Source organism: Malaclemys terrapin, chromosome 4, assembly GCF_027887155.1.
Source record: "Malaclemys terrapin pileata isolate rMalTer1 chromosome 4, rMalTer1.hap1, whole genome shotgun sequence".
NCBI lineage: Eukaryota > Metazoa > Chordata > Testudines > Emydidae > Malaclemys > Malaclemys terrapin.
This window is the reverse complement of record NC_071508.1, coordinates 55,070,822-55,094,927: the sequence shown is the minus strand read 5'-3', so window position 1 is coordinate 55,094,927 and position 24,106 is coordinate 55,070,822. Positions and strand designations below refer to the sequence as shown.

Here is a 24,106-nt window from a genome sequence, read left to right as displayed (position 1 = left end):
AACGTCTGTGTTTAGACAAGCCCTGAGTGAAACTCACTGAGTCTGGTTTAAGTTCCCTTTTCAGCAAGGAATGCAAACAACAGACAACTTGATTATCCACATACCCATCCAACCTCCTAATCTGAAAGAATTGGGACAAACAATCTCAGGACATCAGAAGCATGACAGTGAAGTTGACATTGAAAAGAAGAGAGCAGGAGTCCCTCATGCCCTTGGGACTGGCTTGGGGACTGGGGGCAGAGGTGTTGGGCTTTGATTTTGCCAATCTGGCCAATGCCTTGAGTGCAGGAGAGGGCACAGGTGCTTCTCCCCATTTCAGATCGTAGGCTGCTGATGTTCGAAGCATCACCAGCAGCCTGCCTTTGCTCTCCAGCATATACAGCCTGTCCATGTCTGCAGCTGTGAAACTCCCAGATTTCCAGCTGAGTTTTAGATATAGGCTGTGATGTGAAATGACTTTCTCTTTGTTTTCTGACAAGCTGCCATTGCTTGAGGAAAATCAAAGTATCAGCCTCCAATCTTCTGTTACTGCGCCCCAGCAGCTCCCTTCAGAAACCCCCAGCAGAGAAAATGAGTCAGAAGAAAGACTGTTGTCAAACACTGGGAAAACTACACACGTCGTCAATCCATGCACAAATGGAAGCACCTGCTGCTGCAAGTGCTGGAGCTGGATTCACAGAGCTGTGTGGGGCACTTATTTTTTTCCCTTTGCAAATGTGAATGTATTTCATTGGGAAGGATGTAGTCTAGCTGCAAGATCCTTTCCTGTCCCCTCTAAAAATAGCCCATAATCAATGTTAGGAGGCTTGTCAACCACCACACCTTACAAAGGCACTCGTTGTTTTGGCCAGACTCTCTGGCAGCTTCATGGAAGAGGGGATGAATTCCTCCAAAATTAGAAGAGAACGTGTTTGATAGCAGGCTGGTTCAAGTTTTCTGGTGATGGCAGCCTTGGTTTCATGCCACTTTGGAGTCAGGAAACAGGGAGAAAGATCTCGATGAACTTTGGGTATGTCTACCCTGCAAAAAAACCCCAACCAAACAAAACAAAAACCAACCCCACTTCAGCGAGTCACAGAGCCCAGGTCTACAGATGCGATAAAAATAGTAGATGTTCTGGCTCTGGCTTTGAAGCCTGAAAAGGGACATCCAGCCTGCCTGAGCCAGAACAGCTATTTTTAGCACCATAGTGTGAGCCCACGTTTGTAGATCTGGGCTCTTAGAGACGCTGCTGCAGGGTTTTGTTTTTGTTTGCAGTGTAGACGTACCCTTTGAGGCCTTACTCCCATAAAAGCTAGTTCTTCCATGGAAACACCTTTGTCCAGCAGAAAGAGACCTTTGCTAAAGTATTTTCTGATTTAAACATACCAAACTTGGAGGAAGGAATACATTTGGCTAATCTGAGTTGATCGTTTGTTTGTATGTAACAAAAGCTAACGAGTGTGTTTAAAAATACAGGGAAAAACTTATGTACTGCTCTGGATACAGCATATTTTGATTACATAGATGATTTGTTGCTTTTTTCCTCCTCTTTAACATCTAGGAAAGGGGGTCAATCCAAAGACCTTTTTTATCCTATAAATTGCCCTAAAGCACAAAGATTTAATCTTATTGGGCACATTTTCTGCTCATCTGTTGGCGTAAGGTATATTTATAACATGTGGATGGTGTAAGTGAATTTGCGGGACTTGTTTGTTTGCCAGATTAATAAGTAAACTGTACCTTGGAGCTGTAATAGAAGCTTTTATTTTAGTACTCCACCTGATAGCTCAGCTTTGATGCAGATGCTCTTCTTGCTGTGAGTCAGCGCTAACTGGGCAGTTGCTAATACAGCTAGACACAGAATGCTTCTGCAGTGTGGCTCCTTTTATATAGAATTCACACACTGCTTTTAATATGAGCCTTTGTTTTATTGTCCCCTCTCTTGCCTTAGGGATGGCACAGAGATAATTAAACATCTTTATTTAATCAACTGGCTGAGTGCCAAATAGTTTTTAAGGTGAAAAATAAGGTGCTTTTATCCTCATCCGTGGTCAAGCTGTTTTGCCCGTTGGGGATGTTTTTGTCGTTCTCTTTCAGCACAGACACAGACTTGCTGAATGCTCAGGTCAATTCCCACTTCAATGGCCTTTTCAGTCAAGAATGGGAAAGAAACGCCTTGCACGTCAGAGCATTCTGCATTCTATTTGCCCTTCTTCGGGAGCCTGGGGTCACGTTATAAAGTGGCTTAGGTAGGATGACTATGCAGTTGCACGCTGTACTAAATTGGTTACAGAGCTCAGAGGCCTGAGCTTATCCAAGGGGCTCCTCCTCCCGAGCATCAGCACAGAGCAGCGGTGTACGCTGACGTGAGCAGCATGCCTCCAGGAGACTCTTGACATCAATGTAACTCTTTGTCTTGGAAGAGAGGCGATGTCTTTGGACCCAGCGTATCTGTTGCTCTCTGAATCATATGGCTTATGGAATGTCAGTGGGGCTGGGGGGGGGGAGGGGTTTGATGTAAATGTTTGGATAATTTCTCACTCTGTCATAAGTCACAGTTGGTCTTCCTGTCATCATCGGCTGGGAGCTATCCTGAACGAACGGTCTCCTGTTAGCCTTCAGCACCTTCCTGGCAGTGAAACTGTATTAAGGTTTAAATGTGCTAATATAAATTAATATGAGATTAATGCTACATTGCTGCAACCGGACTGATTATATGAGGGGATGGGGGTAAGGTAGGCGGGATGGGTGACTGCTGCTCCCACTCTGGCTCACTCTGAGCCACATTCTGATCCCCTTCCTCTCGTTATGTAGCACCTTCCTGCATTTACTTTAATAAGACCACTTGTGGAGTGAGGTACTATTCAGAGGTACTTGTGGAGTGAGGTACTATATAAACCTGTGTGATTTACAGCCCGTTTACCTACTGCCCTGCCTTTTTTTCTTCTTTAAAGAAATAATTAGCTCAGTTTCTTCAAGAGGCGATAAACTTGTCTTTCCCTGGTTGGTCAGGTTTTTTTTACTTCTTACCCCCATCTCCACTTATTTTTGGTCACTTTCTGGGGTATTTCTCCCTGCCTCCCCCATTCCTTTTTGCTGGTAAACTGTGACAAACAGAAACTTGTGAAACCCCTATGAAGGCTACATAAAAATCTGAGTTAGGAGCTGTGTCCCGGGTGAGAGAATGAAGCCCTGTGTGTGACCCAAGGGAGTTAAGGTTCTGTTTAGGTGGAAGATGATGGCAAGGATCTTACTGTTTCTACAATGTGTGGAACCCATGCAGACTGTTCTAAATATTTAGACATGCATGTCATAAGCATCAGCCCTGCCTCGTGCTTTCTGTGCATGCACAGGCATTATATTTATTACTGAGTAAAAAATGATGTTTGATCAAAACCATGCAAATATAGCTCTTTTTCCTCCTTATGTACAATCCAACCAGAAAACCTACTCATGTTTTCAAACACAAAAAATTAAAAAATAATTCTGGTCTTCAGCCTCCGTTCTGTGCAATGTAAACTGCATGGCTGGCTAAGCTGTTGTGTTCAAATGTTCAGGCTCTTTTGATAATAATAAACATGTTGTCTGTCTTCAGCATGCGAAATCTCATGTGAAACTCCTTGGATATATTGAAACAAATCCACATATACTGATGGTCCTTAAAATCTTCCCAGTTTCTCATAAGAGGAATGGATACAGATAAGCTGGCCTCAGTACCTGCAGTATTACCATGACACACGTCCAGTGCTGCAGCTACTTAGCATATCAGAGTGCAGATAGTTAAGAGCCTGGGTCTAATGGCTGCACAGGGAGTAAGGCCAGGCCACACACGCCAGCATGGCCACGTGAAACCTACCCAGACCACGGCACCAGATACAGGTGGGAGAGCAGGGGATTGTGTGCCCATATTTCCCCTTCAACCCTCCCACCACCTGGGCAGGTGTGGGAGGGCTCTTCCTCACATGGTGTCAATCAGCAATTACCTGTAAAGGGCTGTAGCAGATTCCTCCGCTCACTCAGTACAGGAGGGGAGTGGTTATGCCTCAGGGGGTGTCACTGTATCACAGTGTCTCCAAGGGCTACTTCTAGATAGTGCAGTTTGCACATTGCCCCTTGCACAGGGCAGTACCTAAAGGCATAATGTGGCCCTTAGTTATCAAAGGCACCTGGCAAGCTTTTAAGAGCCACCCCTATATTGCTTATTGCACACATCTCTGCTTTATTTTTGTTTAAAGACCCACATTTGTTTTATTAGAAAACAAACTGGTTCCACTTGCAAACTCTCATTTTGTGAAATGTTTCTTTCTTTTTTTTTTAACAACCCACTCGGAGTCTCCTAGCAGTGTGTATGTGAAAGGCAGGTAGCCTATGGCTAATGTTCTTTTGTCATTCCAGATCTCCCTTGCAGAGGAGCCAATGAGGAGTAAGCATGCTGATTGTTCCTCTAGACTGAGACTGAACAAACCTATGTTGTTTGTGCAGCATATTGCAATGTGCCTAACCCCTCCTTTACTACATTGCACTGGCTGGAGTACCTGCTGGTCTCCAAACGTCATGAGGCTTCAGTTATAAGTGCAGACAATAGATCATTTCACTGCTCATTTTTATACAGGAGTGTAACGTCTTCAGAGAGCGAGAGAGTGAGAGGCACACGGTCTGAAAGATGTTCTATTCAGGTATCCTTACTGAGCCTAGTCGAAAGGAAGTGGAGATGAGGGAAGCTGCATCTCTCCGACAACAGAGGAGAATGAAGCAGGCAGTGCAGTTTATTCACAAGGATTCAGCTGATCTGCTACCTCTGGATGGACTGAAGAAACTGGGGACTTCCAAAGACACTGTAAGATTTTTTTTTTCAATTAATAAGGAAAAGCTATATTTAGGAGGCTGGCATGTATTGCTCCCCCCCACCCCTTAGATATCCCCTTAGATACGTTTTTATGTTAAGAGGATAATGAACTTGGTTGCCTGTGGAAGCAGTGGTAAATTAGCAGGACTATGAGGCTCTTGTATATAGAAAAAGGAAGTGGAAATATGATTTTAGTTGCTCCTGGTGAGGTTGTTAGCCTTTTCACTACTAATCTCCTTTACAGGTCTGTATCTCAGACCTAAAAACAATTTTAACAAAATAGATAAAATTTTACCAGTTCAGAATGCTTTCGTTATATTGGAGTACATCAAAATGGCTTCACATTTTTATATATATATATATTTGGTAAAACATAGAATCACTTTGGTATTTAAAAATTATAAAATTGTTGAGAATAAACTTTGCTCAATGTTTTCTGTCTATGCAGTTTAATTTCCTTTCATTGAGATTTCATATTCAGGCTATAAACACATATTTGAGATAATCTGTGTTATTGGGTAAATGGTGTACAGTATAGAACATCACCTCCCATTTCCGGAAGAACTGGCTTCCTTCTAAAAGCTAATAAATAAAAACTTCCTTGCTTTCTTTGAATAGGAATAAAGATAAAATAGAACATTTAAAGTTCTGGTGTAAATGAACAAAACTCCCAACATGTAATGTAAAAGCTGAATATCACTTCCCCATTGAATCTAGATCTTGGAGTATATAACATACAGTATGTCCGAGTGCTGCAATATCTCACAGTAGGTTAACTGAAGAAGCTGAACTTCCTTATTATTTTGGCAAATTAATTTTGTTCTAACCTAGTCTTTCTGCTTGGAAACTTTGCCTTAGATCTATACGTAGGTAACCAATAGAATGAGTTTGGTGTTCTCTGCATTGTGCATAACAGAGATTTGTTTGACATCATAGAATTCACACTTGGGCACAATTCAGGGTGACTAGAAATTCCTGCATAAGGGGGACTCCTGCGTCCAGACTTGGAAAGCGCTTTTCAAGTCAACATTGAATTGTGCTATTATTTATTTTAGATATTTATAAAGAGCCTAACACTGTAGTATTATTATTAGTATTACAATAGAGTCTAGAAACCCCTGTATTGGTAGGCACTGAGAGACAGTCCTGGCCCTGAAGAGTTTACAGTCTAAACAGATTACAGAAACAAAGAGTGGGACGGGAGATGGAGGCACTGAGAGATTTACTATGGCTCTTAATGAGCAGGTTAGCAGCAGAGCCAAGGATCGAACCCAGGTGTGCTGACTTCTGTGTCTAGTGCCATATCTATCAGTGCCTGTCAATGTTTGAAATGTGTAACCCGTGAAAGATTCAGGCCTTTTAGAGGCATTTGAGGTATCCTGGTCTGGAAAGCTTTTTGATACATACAGTAGCAATTGTTATAACTTGATGTATAAAAGAAGGAAAAATATTGCTCTTTGGAAGTATTCTTGTCTAGTGATGACAAGTCATTGTTGTCAGGGCTGGATTAGCAGCATCCAGCGAGAGGGAACGAACTCCCCTAGACATAGAGAAATTCCCTCCCTTCATTCCAAACCATCGCTATATCTGTCATGCTGGCTCCAGCAGGGGCTTTCGCTCCTTCTCTTCAGCGAGCACTAACAATTCAGCCACAGCCATCTACCTCCTACTGCTGGAAATGGTGACTGAATGGCAAGCAATAAATACGTGGGTCTGATGACCTAATAAATCATAACAATACAGATTGTATGTTTGTGATGTCACCAGAGCCTCAAGTTACACGTGCAGGATTAACAAGCTGAGTTGTCCTCATCACATGAGAGAGTGGGAACGACTATCTATGCTAGTTTCTCGTCAATCAGCAATGGAAGCATCTAGGAGTCCTAAACTTTTTCAGAGACTGAAAAAGAGGCACAGTGCTAACGTTATCTGTCCCCCTCCCCTGCTGCCCTTGAGAATGGCTGAGCTCCGGCCCGGGATGGAAAACGAGAGAGTTGGAGTAGTGAGGGACACCATGCTCCAGAACCACCTCATCCTCAAGCCAGAGCTAGGAAAGACTCGCTCAAGGTGCACACAGTTGCCCGGATCTGATTTTGTGTATGGACTAACCCTTTGTGGGACCGATGGGGGAGTTCCTGAAGCAATAGGCCACTGGAACTCAGTGAAACCCATTAGCAAGGCCACAAAAGAGCTGCCGCGTGATTTTGTTGCCATGAACCGTGGAGCAGTCATAGCTGGTCTTGTCACAACAAAGGAACACTACCGGTACCGCCAAATCCATGACATCCGCCGTCCAGAAGATGATGAGCGTCACTTTAAAAGGGACCCGCCGCGCCTCCCTGATGCCATGACCTATGGAATGCCAGCTCGCCCATCCACCCCTATCATAGATGTTTTTCAGCACAAGTACAAGGAGCTTTGGATGGAGGGACAACGAGCAGCAGCCGAAGCTCATCATAAGGCAAAACAGAAAATAAGACGGCGGGGGAAAGTATACGAAACGTATTCCACTCTGCTGAAGAAATACAAACCGCCCATGAAGCCAGACCCACTTTGGCATTTGCCCCACTTTGAGAAAGTGGGTCGTCATCTCGATACCTTCCCAAGCCAAGGAGATCGGGAGAAGGCTTTCAAAGTCCACCAGTCAGAAGCTGGAGTACGATGTGGAATATTTGCCCAGGGCATTTATACAAGCAGCTGAAAACTCGATAGGTTAAATTATTATAAATTATGTAATAAAATAGAATATTCTCATTTCAGGTCTGAAAGAGAACAGCGGCAGTGATCAAATATATAGAAATTCTTAATAGCTTTTCAGGTAACTGGCTGGCCATATTAATACCCAATTGTCTGTAAGAGCTTTTCACTGGCCTTGGTAACAAAAAACAAGGGGTAAACTACAACCCAAAAGAAAAGAGGGTGATTGAAGGTGGAGTGGTGCTAGATGTTATCCACTCTCATTATTACAAACTGGTGAACATTTTTAATGACAACTCAGAATTTTTCCCACAATAGTCAGATCAAATCTTCGACTGATAATATTATAGTGCAGTTCTCCTCCACTCTAGATTTGACATTATACAGCCTGATTTTCAGAGGTGCTGAGCACATGTGAAAATCAGGTCAATAGTGCCTTGCCATCCTAATTTTGACTGCTGTCAGAAAGCTTTTCCGGCCATGTTTATTACATAACACAGTTTTGCAATACTTCCACTGACGATGCAGCAGCCTCTTTCTTCCTTGGAGTTTGATATGCACAAATAATAACTGGTTTAATTCTTGATATTCTTCCTCAAACATTTTTCAGTGTATTCTTTTGTTTGAATTAACTCCTTTTGGCCCAAGTTACTTCTCCTAGCACTGTGAAACCGCCCATGGGTAATGTTTATTAGTGTATTTAATAAATTACTAGCACCCTGAAGTATTGAAAACCTGTAAATCTTTCAAGCTGCTTTTGCCTTCTTAAGGTGCCTTAAGAACAGCAACACCTGTAACGTGCATGAACTCAGAATGGGCCTGCTTCTAATAGATGATAGTGTTACATACAGGAAATCTCTGAATAATAGGTGGCAGTGATTTTAATCTGACATCTGCAAGTGTGTTAGAAGAATATGGATTTCTTCTCTGTATTTTTCCCTTCCCATACAGTCAAATTTCATTTCTCTGGACTTTCATTATTCAATAGCAGGTATCAAATACAGTGAAAAATGTACATTTTCTGGTACCTGCTAGCCAATGAATCTAAATTATTTTTGTATCCTCCATTTCATTTGTATAACAGAAGGTTGACTGTATCTTAGCACATATTGGATTTTGGCAGATATATTTAAATGTAATGTTATAAGTATTAGTTTATTTGCCACTAATACATTGTCATCATCGCTCTAATCGAAAGCCTGAAGATGGACAGGAAACCCTCATGAATTGGGTGGTTTTCCTCCCAAACAGCTGAATGGTGACTCACAATCCAAAAGTTATTGTGCACCGCGGTTCAATTTTACCCCTTTGACTTCTCTCCTTCTCTAGACAACCATAGAGCAAGAATCCTTGCTAGCACCAAAAGTCCATCTGTGAAAGCTGACCAACAGACTGGTATCTTGACCACACACATACCTTACCATACAGTCCTGAGAACAGTGTGTGGAGCAGACCTGTGGTTCCCAGACTTTTCACTAAGCTGACCCAGCAGCTGCATTTTGTCTTTTTTTGTGACCCACCATTACCTATATGGCCCCTCCACCACCTCGCTCCTAATCCTGCCTGGTGCAGACGGGAGGCTGCAGTAGCTGGAGAACGAGCCCATCCTACACCCACCTTGCAGCAGTGACTCCCTGGATTGGGGTGTAGGATGATAAGGGCTCTGGCTGGGGGTGCAGGCTCTGGGGTGGGCTGGGGATTAGGGTGTAGGAGGCGGCTTAGGGCTAGGCCAGAGGATTGGGGTGTGGGAAGATGAGGACTCTGGCTGGGGGTGCGGGCTCTGGAGTAGGGTTGGGGATGAGGAGTTTAGGGTGCGGGAGGGGACAGAGGGTTGGGTGAGGGCTCTGACTAGAGATGAAGGTTCTGGGGTGGGGCTGGGGATGAGGGGTTCAGGGTGGGGAGGGGGCTTAGGGCTGGGGCATAGGATTGGGGTGCAGGGGGATGAGGGCTCCAGCTGGGGGTATGGGCTCTAGAGTTGGGTAGGGGATGAAGGGTTTGGGGTGGACTCCCCTCAGCCTTCTCTCACTGGAGCTGCTTGGGGCCGGGTGAGAGGCGCCTCTCCCTGGCTGCAGCAGCTCTGGCTGGGCTGGGCTGGGGGAGAGGCACCTGTTGAGTAATTTGGACCCTGTTGAGTAAATAAGATGCTGGGCAAGGGTGGAAATTTCTATAATTAAGTTCCCTAGCTTTTCCCTACTCTAGCCGCTGGGATAGAACAGCACTAAAAATACTTCCCTGATCTTTATTATTATTTGTCAAGTGCTTCAGTATGCTAAACCCTGTGAAAAGATACAAAGCGACACAGGCCTTGCCTCCAGGAGAGTACAGTCTAGTTCAATCACAAGCAAAACAGTTCAGATCGAGATGATACACTAGCTGATGGTACAGGTGGTGAAGAAAGCATGGAGTCTTGCAGATGCTGTCCTTGAAAGGCTGTGAGGGAGAAGAGCATTTGAAAAAGAGAGGACAGGGTTTGATGCAGAGAAAAGGTAGTTGAGTCCAAGTGGAAGGGGGGGAAGGTGTGAAGATGACCATGCAAGAAGAATACAAAGAGGCTGTCTAAGGGGAGACATGGGTGGAGCAGGAGGAGGAGTTGAAGGCAAAGAGAGCACAAATGTACATTTGGGAGGGACCTCGTTTAGTTCCAAAAACATATACCAGCAGCATTCAACAATAGTGGGCTTCCGTGTATGGAAGGGGATTGGTGAAGGGAGACCTGCATTATGGCATCAAAGGGGAATAGATTCAGTAGCTGTCCCCAAGGGGATTGATTCTGTGAGGAGCCACCTATAGAAGTGAGAGGGCTATAAAGGGCAGTTAAAAGCCAAATACAGCTGGGGAAATTGGGAGGAGAAAAGTGAAGAAATAAAAACGTACATTGATTCCTCTGACACCTCATTAGAGCTAAGGACTGGGCCATATTCCTTCCAGCAGGTCTTTCTCTGTCCTGCATAGGGGGCAGTGCACTCTGGAGATTTTGTTTTGCAGCGTTACCTCTCAATTGTTTCATTGGGGATAGGGTTTGCCCCATCCCCAGAAATAGGGTGTTCAGCCTTATGCATCAGTATCCAAGGCTATCCGCATACAGATCTAGGGCTTTCCACGGCATCCTAGCCCCCATGGGAGCATGATTCCCTCCAGAACTGTACTCTGAGACTTCTGATCTGTTGCCCCCAAGCCACAGCACTTGTGTGTGTGTTGATTTTCCTGTAGTATAGCTATTCCACATTCCCTCCCTGGCTGGCCCCTTTGCAATCCACAGAGCCCAGTCCCTGCTGTGCTCCCCACTCCAGGATTACAGTAAATGGAGATTGTGCTGTTGAACTAGCATTCTGCATGTCCCCCAAGCCCGGTATGAATTGAGGGGACAACTGGGCCTTTTGATTGGTAGAACTGCTTGATTGATTGGATGCCCCCTGGAGATCTAGATGTGAAAGGCAGGCCAGAAATGTAAGCGGGGATATTTGTGTTGCATAAAATACTATAGGGGCTGAAACATCACATTTAGAGCCTTGTGTGTAATTTTCCTACTATTTGCTTTTTATGAATGCTTGGATCCAAGGGTTGGGGTTTTTGGTTTCTTTGTTTATTTCTCAGTTCTGTTCTGATGCAGCCTTGCCTACCTGACTAGGGGTATGTCTACACTATGGGATTATTCCGACTTTACAGAAATTGGTTTTTGGCAACAGATTGTATAAAGTCGAATGTATGCGGCCAAACTAAGCACTTTAATTCGGCGGTGTGCGTCCATGTACCGGGGCTAGTGTCGATTTCCGGAGTGTTGCACTGTGGGTAGCTATCCCATAGCTATCCCATAGTTCCCGCAGTCTCCTCCACCCATTGGAATTTTGGGTTGAGATCCCCATGCCTGATGGGGCCAAAAACATTGTCGCACGTGGTTCTGGGTACATCTTCCCCCTCCCTCTGGGAAAGCAACGGCAGACAACCGTTTCGCACCTTTTTCCTGGGTGAACAGTGCAGACGCCATACCGTGGCAAGCGTGGAGCCCGCTCAGCTCAAGACAGCAGTCATGAACATTGTAAACACCTCGCGCGTTATCGTGCAGTTTATGCTGAACCAGAACCTGCAAAACCAGGCGACGAGGAGTAGGCTATGGCAGCACGGCGACGAGAGTGATGAGGACATGGACATGGAATTCTATCAAACCGCAGGCCCCGGCGCTTTGGAGATCATGCTGTTAATGGGGCAGGTTCATGCCGTGGAACGCCGATTCTGGGCCCAGGAAACAAGCACAGACTGGTGGGACCGCATAGTGTTGCAGGTGTGGGATGATTCCCAGTGGCTGCGAAACTTTCACATGCGTAAGGGCACTTTCATGGAACTTTGTGACTTGCTTTCCCCTGCCCTGAAGCACCAGAATACCAAGATGAGAGCAGCCTTCACAGTTGAGAAGCGAGTGGCGATAGCCCTGTGGACGCATGCAACGCCAGACAGCTACCGGTCAGTCGGGAATCAATTTGGAGTGGGCAAATCTACTGTGGAGGCTGCTGTGATCCAAGTTGCCAGGGCAATCAAAGACCTGGTGATATCAAGAGTAGTGACTCTGGGAAACGTGCAGGCCATAGTGGATGGCTTTGCTGCAATGGGATTCCCTAACTGTGGTGGGGCGATAGATGGAACCCATATCCCTATCTTGGCACCGGAGCACCAGGGCAGCCAGTTCGTAAACTGCAAGGGGTACTTTTCAATGATGCTGCAAGCACTGGTGGATCACAAGGGATGTTTCACCAACATCAACGTGGGATGGCCGGGAAGGGTTCATGATGCTCGCATCTTCAGGAACACTACTCTGTTTAAACGGCTGCAGCAAGGGACTTACTTCCCAGACCAGAAAATAACAGTTGGGGATGTTGAAATGCCATAGTTATCCTTGGGGACCCAGCCTACCCCTTAATGCCATGGCTCATGAAGCCATACACAGGCAGCCTGGACAGTAGTCAGGACCTGTTCAACTACAGGCTGAGCAAGTGCAGAATGGTGGTAGAATGTGCATTTGGACATTTAAAAGGTCACTGGCACACTTTACTGACTCGCTCAGACCTCAGCCAAACCAATATCCCCATTGTTACTGCTGCTTGCTGTGTGCTCTACAATCTCTGTGAGAGTAAGGGGGAGACCTTTATGGCGGGGTGGGAGGCTGAGGCAAATCGCCTGGCCACTGATTACGCCCAGCCAGACACTAGGGCGATTAGAAGAGCACACCAGGAAGCACTGCACATCAGAGAAGTATTGAAACCAGTTTCATGACTGGCCAGGCTACCGTGTGAAAGTTCTGTTTGTTTCTCCTGAATGAAAACCTACCCTCTTGATTGACTCATTCTCTGTAAACAACCCACCCTCCCCCTTCGATCCCAGCTTGCTTTCAAAGGAAATAAAGTCACTATCATTTAAAAATCATGCATTCTTTATTAATTGATTATAAAAAGAGGGAGAGAACTGACAAGGTAGCCCGGGTGGGGTTTGGGAGGAGGATAGAAGGGAAGGAAAAGGACAATAAAAAAGTTCAATATAATGACAGCCTTTTGGTTGGGCTGTCCATTGGGGTGGAGTGGGAGGGTGCACGGAGCCTCTGCCCCCCCCCCCCGTGTTCTTACACGTCTGGGTGAGGAGGCTATGGAGCATGGTGAGGGGGGAGGGAGGTTATACAGTGGCTGCAGTGGCAGTCTGTGATCCTGCTGCCATTCCTGAAGCTCCACCAGACACTGGAGCATGTGAGTTTGCTCACACAGCAGCCCCAGCATTGCATCCCGCCACCTCTCATCTCGAGCGTCTCTCCTCTCCTCATGTTGGTCCCGTCTGTCCTCACGTTGGTTCCTCATGTCCTCACGTTGGTCCCTCCTGTCCTCATGTTCACTGGCATCTTTCCTATACTTTGATACCATGTCCTTCCATTCATTCAGATGAGCTCTTTCATTGCTGATTGATTCCATGATTTCAGAGAACATTTCATCTCGTGTCCGTTTTTTTCACCACCTTATCTGAGATAGCCTTCGGGACGGAGGAGGGAGGCTTGAAAAATTTGCAGCTGCGGGAGGGAGGGAAAAAAGGGAGAGAAGTATTTAAAAAGATACATTTTACAGAACAATGCTTATACTCTTTCACGGTGAACAACACTATTCACATGACATAGCACATGTGATTTCGGTACAAGGTCGCATTTTGCTTCTTAATATTGAGTGCCTGTGGCTTTGGTGTTAGAGAGCACAGATGCAGGTCCGGGCAACAGAATTCGGCTTGCATGCGGCCATGGTAAGCCATTGTCTTTCGGCTTCTGCAGCTTTCCTACAAGCAGTGCCCTCCTTTCCCACATACCAAGCAAAGCCCGTTGAGTGCTGCGGTTTTCCTATTAACGTGCAGCAGCAGAAACCAAACTAACCCCTCCCCCATCCAATTCTCTGGGATGATCGCTTTATCCCTCCCCCCACCGCGTGGCTGGTATCAGGGAAGATCCCCCACCCGCCCCCGCTTGGCTAACTGCAGGGAAGGATTTCTTTTCAGCCACAGGCAAACAGCCCAGTAGGAACGGCCACCTCTGTCCCCTTAATTAAATTCCCATATTTCAACCAGGTTACCATGAACGATATCACTCTCCTGAGGATAACACAGCAAGATAAAGAACAGATGTTGCTTGAATGCCAGCAAACACCGGGACCATACGCTGCCAGACTTTGTCATGCAATGATACCAGATTACTTGCGACTAGCATGGCGTGGTCAAGTGTCCTACCATGGAGGACGGAATAAGGCTCCACTGCCAAGAAACCTTGTGGAAAGGCTTTTGGAGTACCTCCAGGAGAGCTTAATGGAGATGTCCCTGGAGGATTTCTGCTCCATCCCCAGACACGTTAACAGACTTTTCCAGTAGCTGCACTGGCCGCGAATGCATCCCAAGTCCTCAGGGCAAATTAATCATTAAAAAATGCTTGCTTTTAAACTATGTTTTATATTTACAAAGGTACACTCACCGGAGGTCCCTTGCATGGCCTCATTGTCTGGGGGTTGGGAGGGTGCTTCAGTCAGGCTGAGAAAAAGATCCTGGCTGTTGGGGAGAACGGAGTGCTGTGTGCTCTCCGCAAGCTCGTCGTCGTCATCGTCCTCCTCCTCCTCCTCCTCCACAGAATCTTCAGGCATGGCTGAGATTACCCCCGCCTTGGAATCCACGGTCAGAGGTGGGGTAGTGGTGGCAGCCCCCCCCAGAATTGCATGCAGCTCAGCATAGAAGCAGCATGTCTGCAGCTCTGACCCGGAGCGACCGTTTGCCTCCTTTGTTTTTTGATAGGCTTGTCTGAGCTCCTTAACTTTCACGCGGCACTGTAGTGAGTCCCTATTGTGGCCTCTCTCCATCATGCCCTTGGAGATTTTTTCAAATGTTTTGGCATTTCGTCTTTTGGAATGTAGTTCTGCTAGCACTGAATCCTCTCCCCATATAGCGATCAGATCCAGTACCTCCCGTACAGTCCATGCTGGTGCTCTTTTTCGATTCTCGGACTGCGTGGTTACCTGTGTTGATGAGCTCTGTATGGTCACCTGTGCTCTGCACAGTGGTCAAATAGGAAATGTAATTCAAAAGTTCACGGGGCTTTTCCTGTCTACCTGGCCAGTGCATCCAAGTTCAGATTGCTGTCCAGAGAGGTCACAATGGTGCACTGTTGGATAGCTCCTGGAGGTCAATACTGTCGAATTGCGGCCACACTAACCCTAATCCGAAATGGCAATATCGATTTCAGCGCTACTCCCCTTGTCGGGGAGCAGTACAGATACTGATATTAAGAGCCCTTTATGTCAAAGTAAAGGGCTTCGTTGTGTGTACGAGTGCAGGGTTAATTCGGTTTAACGCTGCTAAATTCGAGACAAACTCCTAGTGTAGACCAGGCCTAAAAGTGACATTTAGCAAATTCATTTTATAGTTATTTGGTCATATTTTTATTTTCTTGTTCTTTAATAAACTTTCCTTCAGCTACATAGACACTCAATCGCTCTTTGACTGCTTGGCTGATACTTTGAACAAGTAAAAACAATGGTTCTCAGGCTTGTACAGTGTCAGAACTATAAATGACAGAGCTTTATCTGTTCTGGTTAGTGGTTAATAGTCAGGCAATATATGTACACTGGAGGCTGTCTGTGACTTGTTAGCAAATCCTCAAGAGGGAGGAGAAAGATGACCTACATTGTGATATTTCCAAGAAGGGCTGGCTTATGAAGTAAATCCATCTGATCACATATTTTACAGTAGTGTCTAGGCCCCAGCTAGGTCTCATTGTGCTCGACACTGCCTGTACCCTAAGAGGTTTATATTCTAAAGGGACAAGACAGACTCAGGAAGTGCTATCATCTCCATTTGACAGAAGGAGAACTGAGACATTAAATGCCTTGGTCACACAGGTAGTCTGTGGCAAAGCCAGGAATTGAACCCAGATGTCCAGCCATCCCTGTCTTGTGCTGTAGCCACAAGACCATCCTTCGTCTCCGCTGAGGGCCTAATTCTGAGAAATATTGAGCACTTGCTGGTACATTTCTCTTTGGCTTGGTTGGAGGGTTGTAGTGGCCAGTAGACCTTTCAAGATCAGGCCTAGAGAAACCTCTCCAGTGAAACACCCTGTATGATTAAAGGTAAGTATTTTTCAGAGAGAAAAAAATCAAAATGCCATAGAATTGATGTGGAATAATTTGTAATGACATGCTGGAGGTACATGTTAAGAAATCGCTAGGCAGAGTGCTAAGCATGTTAACTCTGAAATGAAGGGAGCCTTGTCCCAACGTTTCTATATTGTCGCCATATTGCCCTAAGGTGGTTAACACCCCTTCCTGCACTCCATCCTGTCATGACTCTCGAAGGAGTTGGCCCTGCACTTGAGGACACATCTCCATGTTACATTACAGCATGCAAATGGAAGAAGATCAGCCGCTCTTGGTGTAGCTAGGAAGGGGAGTCGCCTCCGGTCCTGGCTTCCAAATGCACAGCTCAGTGTCTCTCCTGCACTTAGCACCCTCTGTCCCTGGAGCTGAATCCTTCTTTTCCTGAGTCCCTTGGAGCTTTTCAGTCAGCTCTAGCCCTGCGGGAAGAGAAGCTTAGGCCAGTGACCTGAGGAAGAGAGCAAACGAGCCAAGAACACAAATAGAAACTGATTGTCTCTCCTCCCTGCCCTGGAGAAGGAGTCCCAGTGGCTGCACCTGCTGGTAGGTCACAAAATTACTCCTGAGCTCCATTTTGTAGGAGCTCAGTGCCTTCCAGGCCTGGATTGGAAAAAGGGGACTGGACATGGCCATGGATGGAGAGCATGGGGAGTGGGGGAGAGCAGCTAGCTCAGGGAATCACTCTGTCTCTGTGTGTGTATGTGTGTGTGTGGGGGGGGGCTAGCTCAGGGAATTGCGGTGTGTGTTTGTGCATGGCCACATGGGGGCTGCTGGAGAGGAGTCTATTCTATTCTATACAGGTTCTTATACTTCCCTCTTCACAGAAGTATCTGAGCACTTAGATGAGGTGGGTGAGATAATATCTTTTATTGGACCAAATTCTGCTGGCGAAAGAAACAAGCTTTCGAGCTCCACAGAGCTCTTCTTAGGGACCTGAAAATGTTGATCCAATACAAGATATTGCCTCACTCACCTTGTCTCTCTCATATCCTGGGACCAGCATGACTACAACACTGCAAATGTCACATGTGGTTTGTCCTTCCTCTGTTCAGCATATACTGGAACCATCCAACTCTGAAAGGGACTGGGAGGAGCTCCTAAATCAGCACTTTGAGCATGATGTGCCTGAGGGGCTCCTTGGCCTTGTTTCTTTGCCAGCCACGAACTCCATGGTGAAGTATTTTTTTTGGCAGGAGCCTGGAACATGATGGGAAGTAACAGGCCCCCGTACCTAGGCTGAGGTATTTACAGATTTTCATACATTAGGCACAATTTGAATGGGAACTCATGGAATCAAGCCAAACTTCACATGTTCATCATTCCATCACCCATGTAAAATACCCACCCTATTCCTGAGTAGCTTTTCCAGCCTCACCACACTGTATTCAATACAATTTCAGTCATTGTAATGCTCAAAATGGGGTCTCTCAAAGATGGCAGCTGGATGCTTCAGAGGCATGACAGATAATGGTCCTCATTAAAAACATCTAGAAAGCCATAATATCAGCTTCTCGTTTCTATTACTGTGCTGGGACAGACTCTTCTCTGGTGTAAATTGGCATAGCTTTATTGACTTGAATCGAGTTACACCAGTTCACCTCAGCTGAGGATCTGGCCCAATGAATTTAGAAGACACTGGTTGTAGCAGACTATTTTGATTCATGTGCTAGCCTTACACAAATGCCGTCTTATTTTTATTCTGTACAAGCATTAGATATGCACTTATTTTTGAAATCAGAAAACATGTTTTGTTTTGTTTTTTGTTTTCGGCAGTGTAACTTGACAATAGGAGCATAGGACTTGCCATACTGGATCAGAGCTGTGGTCTATCTAGTCCAGTTCACTCTCTGACAGTGGCTAGTACCAGCTGCTTCACAGGAAGGTACAAGAAGCCATGTTGTATGCCTCTATGGGATATCCTACTCCCAAGGCCAGTTTCTTCCTAATCCCCCATTAGCTAAGATGTTGGCTTATGCTCCGAAGCATGAGGGTTCCAGCTCTTCCAAAGCTCTTATTTTTTAAGCCTTACTATTATACTGCTGGGTATATTAGCCATATGTGGGGGCCAACTGTACTACTCAGCTATTGCTCAACATTCCAGATATGACATGCAGCAGGATGTTTTTGAGATTAGAAAAATAAAAACAGCTTTTCTAACTGCTCTAGTAATTTTTGTTCTTAGCCATTTCCATGGAGATGCTGTTGTCTAATTGCCAGGACAGCTAACCTGTTCCCAATGCCATCTGACTCTTTAAAGCTTTAAAAATAATAACAGTAACCAATACCACAGTATCAAGTTCTTTAGGCATGTACACTCAGGTTTCAAAGATGGCTAGAAAGAGGGATTCTATATTATTACTATCCTACTATCTTAGGTATGTTCCTGGCACCTTACAGAAAAACAAAAAGACAAGATCTCTACTCCCAGGAGCCTGCCATCAAAATCAGACAGATAACACAAGAAATAACAATGGACCATGAGGATGAGAGAAAGCAAAAGATAGGAAATAACAGAAAATGAGGGAAAGGGAAAACCTACTCTTGGATGAGCTATATGAGAAGTGAGTTTTGATGAGTGGTTTGCTGGAAGCGAGAAGTTGCTTGCCACAAAGAAGAACTCTGTCTAGCTCTCAAAAACCCTTTGCTGTAGTATCTAGGCACAATTGACATAAGTAGGACACAACAATTTCTATCTAGGAGACTTAGACTCTCCATTGTGGTTCTCTTTTCAGTGTCCTGAATTAAATTGTTTTGTGGGTTTTCCTGTCATTTTAGGAGCCAGAAGCCAAACCAGTGGGGAGGGCCTGCGAGAAATGCAGATAACTAAATTACACCTATTTTGTATATAAATTAGAGAAGGGACAAAACTGGAGACAGTCCTGAACTTTGGTAAATGAGATAAAATGGGACCCAGATCTGCCCCATGTCTTGTTTTGGTTTCTTGTGGCTTTTGGTTGACGTTGCAAAACAAAAAAGCTCTCTGGCGATGCTTTAGGAAAATCACTACTGTCCCAGACCACACCAAAATAACAACATATTTGTTTCACTTACTGAATGCTGTGTAATGTTTCACTCTTCAGAAGAACACTGTGTAGTTCAGTATGATGGCTGGAGAGATGACACCTGAAACAGAATAAACTGCTTCTTTGTTTTCAACATTTTACTGGGTGCACAGCCAAGATGCAGTGAGGGGAAGACACCACTGAATATGATAACTCTGCTTGAAAAGATCTTTTCTCTTTTTCTTTCCTTAAGTGGTCTGGCTGCCATTTTTCAGCAGGATCTTTGCAACCATTATTTAATTTTCAGTGTCTGTTTCCAGCATTTGACTCATCTCTCTGACTAACACTCCTCACTCTGTATTGCACATGAAAGTCAAGGAAAATCAAAGTTTAAACAAATTAATTAGTAATAGCCTTGGACAGAATGATGCTGAAGGGAGTCTTTTCAACTTATTAGATAACATATGCACTGGAACATACAAGCTATGCTTGTCCTACTGAAGGTAGCATTTGCCTCAGACATCAGAGGAACTAGCATTGATAAGAGATGTGTCCAGTTGCATTTGTAACCCACATTACCATAGTGTAGGTCTTTGTCTCTTAAGTGGCTGATCCATATAAATAATAAGAATGGTAGAGCTGCCAGCTGGGGAGCTTAATTTTTTAGATCAAGCAGTTAAAGTTTGTGCTTTTAGCATGAGAAATCCAAGGTCCACTGATGACCCATGGTGGAGCTTGTCACGTGTGCATTGAACTGTTACACTGGAAATTAATGAGAGGTTCTCAGGCATGGTGGCAATGATATGCCTAGGCACGGCCCACCCTTGATTCTCTAGTAACTTCTTTCACTGGGAATTGGTTGTGTGGTTTGGGAGCTGATGGTTTGGGAAAGTGTCCAGACTAATGCTGAACTTTTGAAGGTTTGGAAGCTCCTATTGTCCCTAGTCGCTTCTGACCTGGGCTGGATGTGAGCTGAGGGTCTACAGGTGAAACGTTCCCTATCCCAGGACCTGTAACATAAGCCATCTAATCCTCATCTTTGATGAATTTTAAGTGCAGATTCAGAGCTTGTAAAAATGCATGCTTCTACTGTAGGAAACATTCAAGGATATGAGGGCATGCAATCCTCTCCAAACCACCTGCCCCTCTGCCTGTAGGAAGCACTAACATAGTTGAGTTTTTCTGCTTGTTCTATTTAGAGATGGTGTATTGTGCAGCTGACTCTATTTCGAATGCTTTCATTGTGATCACAGTGCTGGTTCATACCTAATGGTTCTGCCTTAAATGGGAGGACTCTTTTCTTAAGTGATTTCTTCATGCCACAGTGTGGAGTATCTATACAAGTAAAAAAGTGGAACAAGTTCTCCCACCTATACTTACATTAAGTAATACCCTGCTGTGAAATTAGTCCCACTGATTTCACTAGGAATAAAATAGTTCTCACCACAAATAAGGATGGCAGAATTGGCCCCATGACTTTTTTGAAGGTAATGCAGGCAGCATAATTAGAGTTCTAATCTTTCATTGTTACTGACTGCTGAGTGCAGAATCAAGTACATTATCTCATTATACAGAACATGCCATTATGAGTGCCAGTCAAACAAAACATCAGCCATAGATTAAGAAATTTTATTTTCCTTTCAATACAAAAAGATTTCCCCTTCCAAGAGGATAGCCAAGCTGAGGGTATGAAAAAAGAGAGAAGACGTGTTTCAATGACAGCAGGTATTTTACCATGTCTACCTGATTCTTATCCATCTAATATAGTTCACTTCTTCTGTAAATGTTATAGCCCCCAACAGAACCTGAAATACCAACAATGTATTTGTTTTAGGAGAGCATTTTCATGTCATCTGACTTTCTGTAGGCCATGTTACATTAGTCGCTTGTAACCTTTATTATTTAACATGTTTCACTGAACATGTTAAAACACAGGAATTTCACTGGAAAGAGTTTGCAAACTAATTAAAAAAATACAGGCTGAGATTTTCAAAGGCGGCTAAGGGAGTTAGGCTCCCAGATTGATATGAAATTCCATTGGAGTTAGGTGCTTCACTGTCATAGTCACCTCTGCAAATATACAATATGCAGGCAAATATATAGCACAACCTATAGGCAAAAGTTCAGCTCTGAGAAGATGTGAATGTATCACTGTTGGTGAGATGAAGCTCATTAGAAAAATGTAGAGGGAGCAACCATCTAGTGGCAGGGACATGGACTAGATGACCTAACAGATCACTTTCATCTCTAAACTTCTGTGAGTATGTATAATCCCCTGGCCAATGTAGAAAGGCTTTGTGAAAGCAGTGTGCTATCAGGAAGGATTTAGGGGTGCTTGTTGCACAGGAAGCTGTTTAAAGAACGTAGAGAGGCGAGGAACCACATGAAGGATGACATGAAGAGTGAAGGGAAAAGAGCCATATGGCGTAAGGTTTAAGTCGGACCAAATTCTGATCCAAAGGGTCAAACCATATATGAACATAGGCCGTATTTGTGGTAGTCATCTTTCTACAATTGTGCCTTATCCAATTTCACCTTTCAGTGGCTGTATAGCACACCCAAATCAGCTGGTTGATTCTGTGATGATTCATGTAAAACAATTTCAGAAGGCAGGCATTAGATTAAGACACACACTCACTTAATAAGTGACCTACACTCAATTTGAGTTAAGAGATGAAAGGTCTCTGCATTCACTCAATAGGTCACGTAGTCCTCTGCATATTAAACAAGGCACTTAGTCAAAGGCCAAATTATTATCAGTTAAACTTCCAGAAAATTGAAGAATCAAATATATCTTCTTAAGTCTTTCTTAAGTCTATTCTGATTCCTGTGTTAATATCATGCCCTCAGCTTGGCTAGCCTCTTGGAAGGGGAAATAATGCTCTCCAAATACTATTTTGACGTCATGGAGTTTTCCCTCGGCTGATACATTAGCCTTCTTTTGGTCTAGGAATTCCTATTGAATGTAGCTGAAGTCAGGTAAGTTATTTAGCCTTTGCTGTCTCTATAAAAGACTTGTTGAGACTCAAATCACTGACCAATGGAGCCCAACAGTAGTATTATCATTTTATAATTGTATTATTTTTTGTTTTGTTTTAAAGCAACCACATAACATTCTGCAAAGACGCTTAATGGAGACAAATTTGTCAAAATTACGAAACAACCGAAGTACATGGACTCCAAAGAACGACATCTCAGCACAGACCAATAAGCTGAATCAAACCAAGCCAGACAACCCAAAGAAAAAGGAGGAAGAAGACTTAATATTAGTGTGCTGTCAGGTAATGCTTCCTCCACTTCTTCGCCAGCTTTTCCTAAATCCTTTTATCAGCAGTGCAGGAGGAATTGAACCCACCAATATAATGAAGGCACAACTAGGCTCCTTGTATTCCAGGTTTAGTGTTATGAAGCCCAATGTTTTTGCTGATGAAATATTATTTTTGACAGGTGTCTGTTTTCCTTCATACAAGGAAATGGACAATGTCGACAGCCCTGGAAAAATGCATTATTTTCCAGCTAACTGTTCTCTCTCATACGACGGATATAATAGCAGTTCTGCAAAACAAAGGCTCCAGTAGACTTAAAAACACAGCTGTTACGCTGGGTGACCCAAACGTAAGTCTCCTGGGGCTTTGGAGTTCCTGTGCTCCTGAGCTGCCCAGTACATTAATCTTTCCATCATCATCACTAACTTCCCTTCAGCGAAGGCAGCCTGAGTGTGGTAGAGCTGTGTGTGTCAAACTCTAAAGCCTTCCTCCCTAGGCAGACATGGGTCTGTCTGTGTGGGAATGCCCCAGGGAATGTCCTGACTGCCATTCCCTTTGACATTGGAGCATATAGGATAGCAAATCTGGGGCATGTTTATTTTAAAAGTTTGGATAATTTTGTTTTGTGATTAAACCCCCCTACCCTCAGCATCCCCTGTATCTTAGTCCCCTCAGCATTCCCTGTATCTTAGTCCCCGCAGTGTCCCATCTCTCTTCCCATAAGGCTCCCCCTTCCTGCCATCTCCTAATGTTGGATTTAGCAGAAGATGTTTATTTATAGAGTGCCAACAGGATGCTCAGTGCTGTAATGTGGTATAGCTCCACTGAAGTCCGTGTAGTGATATTGATTAGCATCAGCTGAGGAGCCAGGCCTGTAACATTTGAAGGGGATAGGGAAGTTTTGATTGCCGGCATGTGGCCTCCAGTCAGCACAGTGACTTTATCATTCTTCATTGAGAAGCTATGCCAGCCAAGGAATGGGATCTGCGACCTTTGGGAAAAGGGCAATCCTAGAACACCACAATAAGGACTATTTTTTTAGATATCTGATTGGCCCAATAGCTACAGATAAAGATTCAATGGGATTGCAGGTGCTCAGCACCTCACAGGATCCAACCCTACGTTTTCATTATTCTGTAGAGGAGTTTCATTTAATCATTAGTCTGAAATCCTCATGTGTGCTAAGCCACAGTTGAGAGGCTGAGGGAAATAGAAAAGAAAGTGCTGGAACAGTGAAACCTCAATGGTGACATAGCAGGTGCTATTGGAGTCCTGTGTTCCATGTACATGGATCTTTGCACAGATGCAATTAACACTGGATTTCTTTCTTACATTCTGTTGTTCCTTCCAAACGCTTTTGTTTTCTCCTTGCAGTGTGCTGGAAAGGACATGAAAGCTGTGATTGACACCAGTTGTCAGTATAATCTCTTATCGTCTGCATGTTTGGATAGACTGGGGTAAGCGGCCTCTTTAAACCTAACTCACGGTACAAGGCAGCATGTTGAGTACTCATACATGGTATCGTTGCTGCTGTACAAACGAGGAAAGCTTTCAGAATTTCCACGTTATTTCTGAAATGGTGTTTAGGGGCCTGTTCTTGTGCCCGCTGACTTCAGTGGCAAAAATTTTCCCCATCAAAAAGAAAGGAAATATATTTAACAA

General features: G+C 44.5%; 2 protein-coding genes across 2 annotated transcripts in view; both read left to right on the top strand.

Annotated features, from left to right (window-relative positions):
• Positions 1-4,485: 4,485 nt before the first annotated feature.
• Positions 4,486-24,106, top strand: part of NRIP3 (nuclear receptor interacting protein 3) — a 31,103-nt gene continuing 11,482 nt past the window's right edge. The window contains exons 1-3 of the mRNA XM_054026575.1: positions 4,486-4,819; positions 22,280-22,459; positions 23,819-23,901. Coding sequence (XP_053882550.1) covers positions 4,646-4,819; positions 22,280-22,459; positions 23,819-23,901 — 437 coding nt within the window. The 5' untranslated portion in view covers positions 4,486-4,645. The remainder of the gene's footprint in view (positions 4,820-22,279; positions 22,460-23,818; positions 23,902-24,106) is intronic.
• LOC128836360 (cilia- and flagella-associated protein 77-like) lies at positions 6,669-7,529 on the top strand. Its single transcript, XM_054026574.1, has one exon. The coding sequence runs from the start codon at positions 6,669-6,671 to the stop codon at positions 7,527-7,529; it is 861 nt and encodes a 286-aa protein (XP_053882549.1).

Excerpts from the sequence above, each read along its gene's own strand:
- LOC128836360 (XM_054026574.1), top strand. The coding sequence starts at position 6,669 with ATGCTAGTTTCTCGTCAATCAGCAATGGAAGCATCTAGGAGTCCTAAA.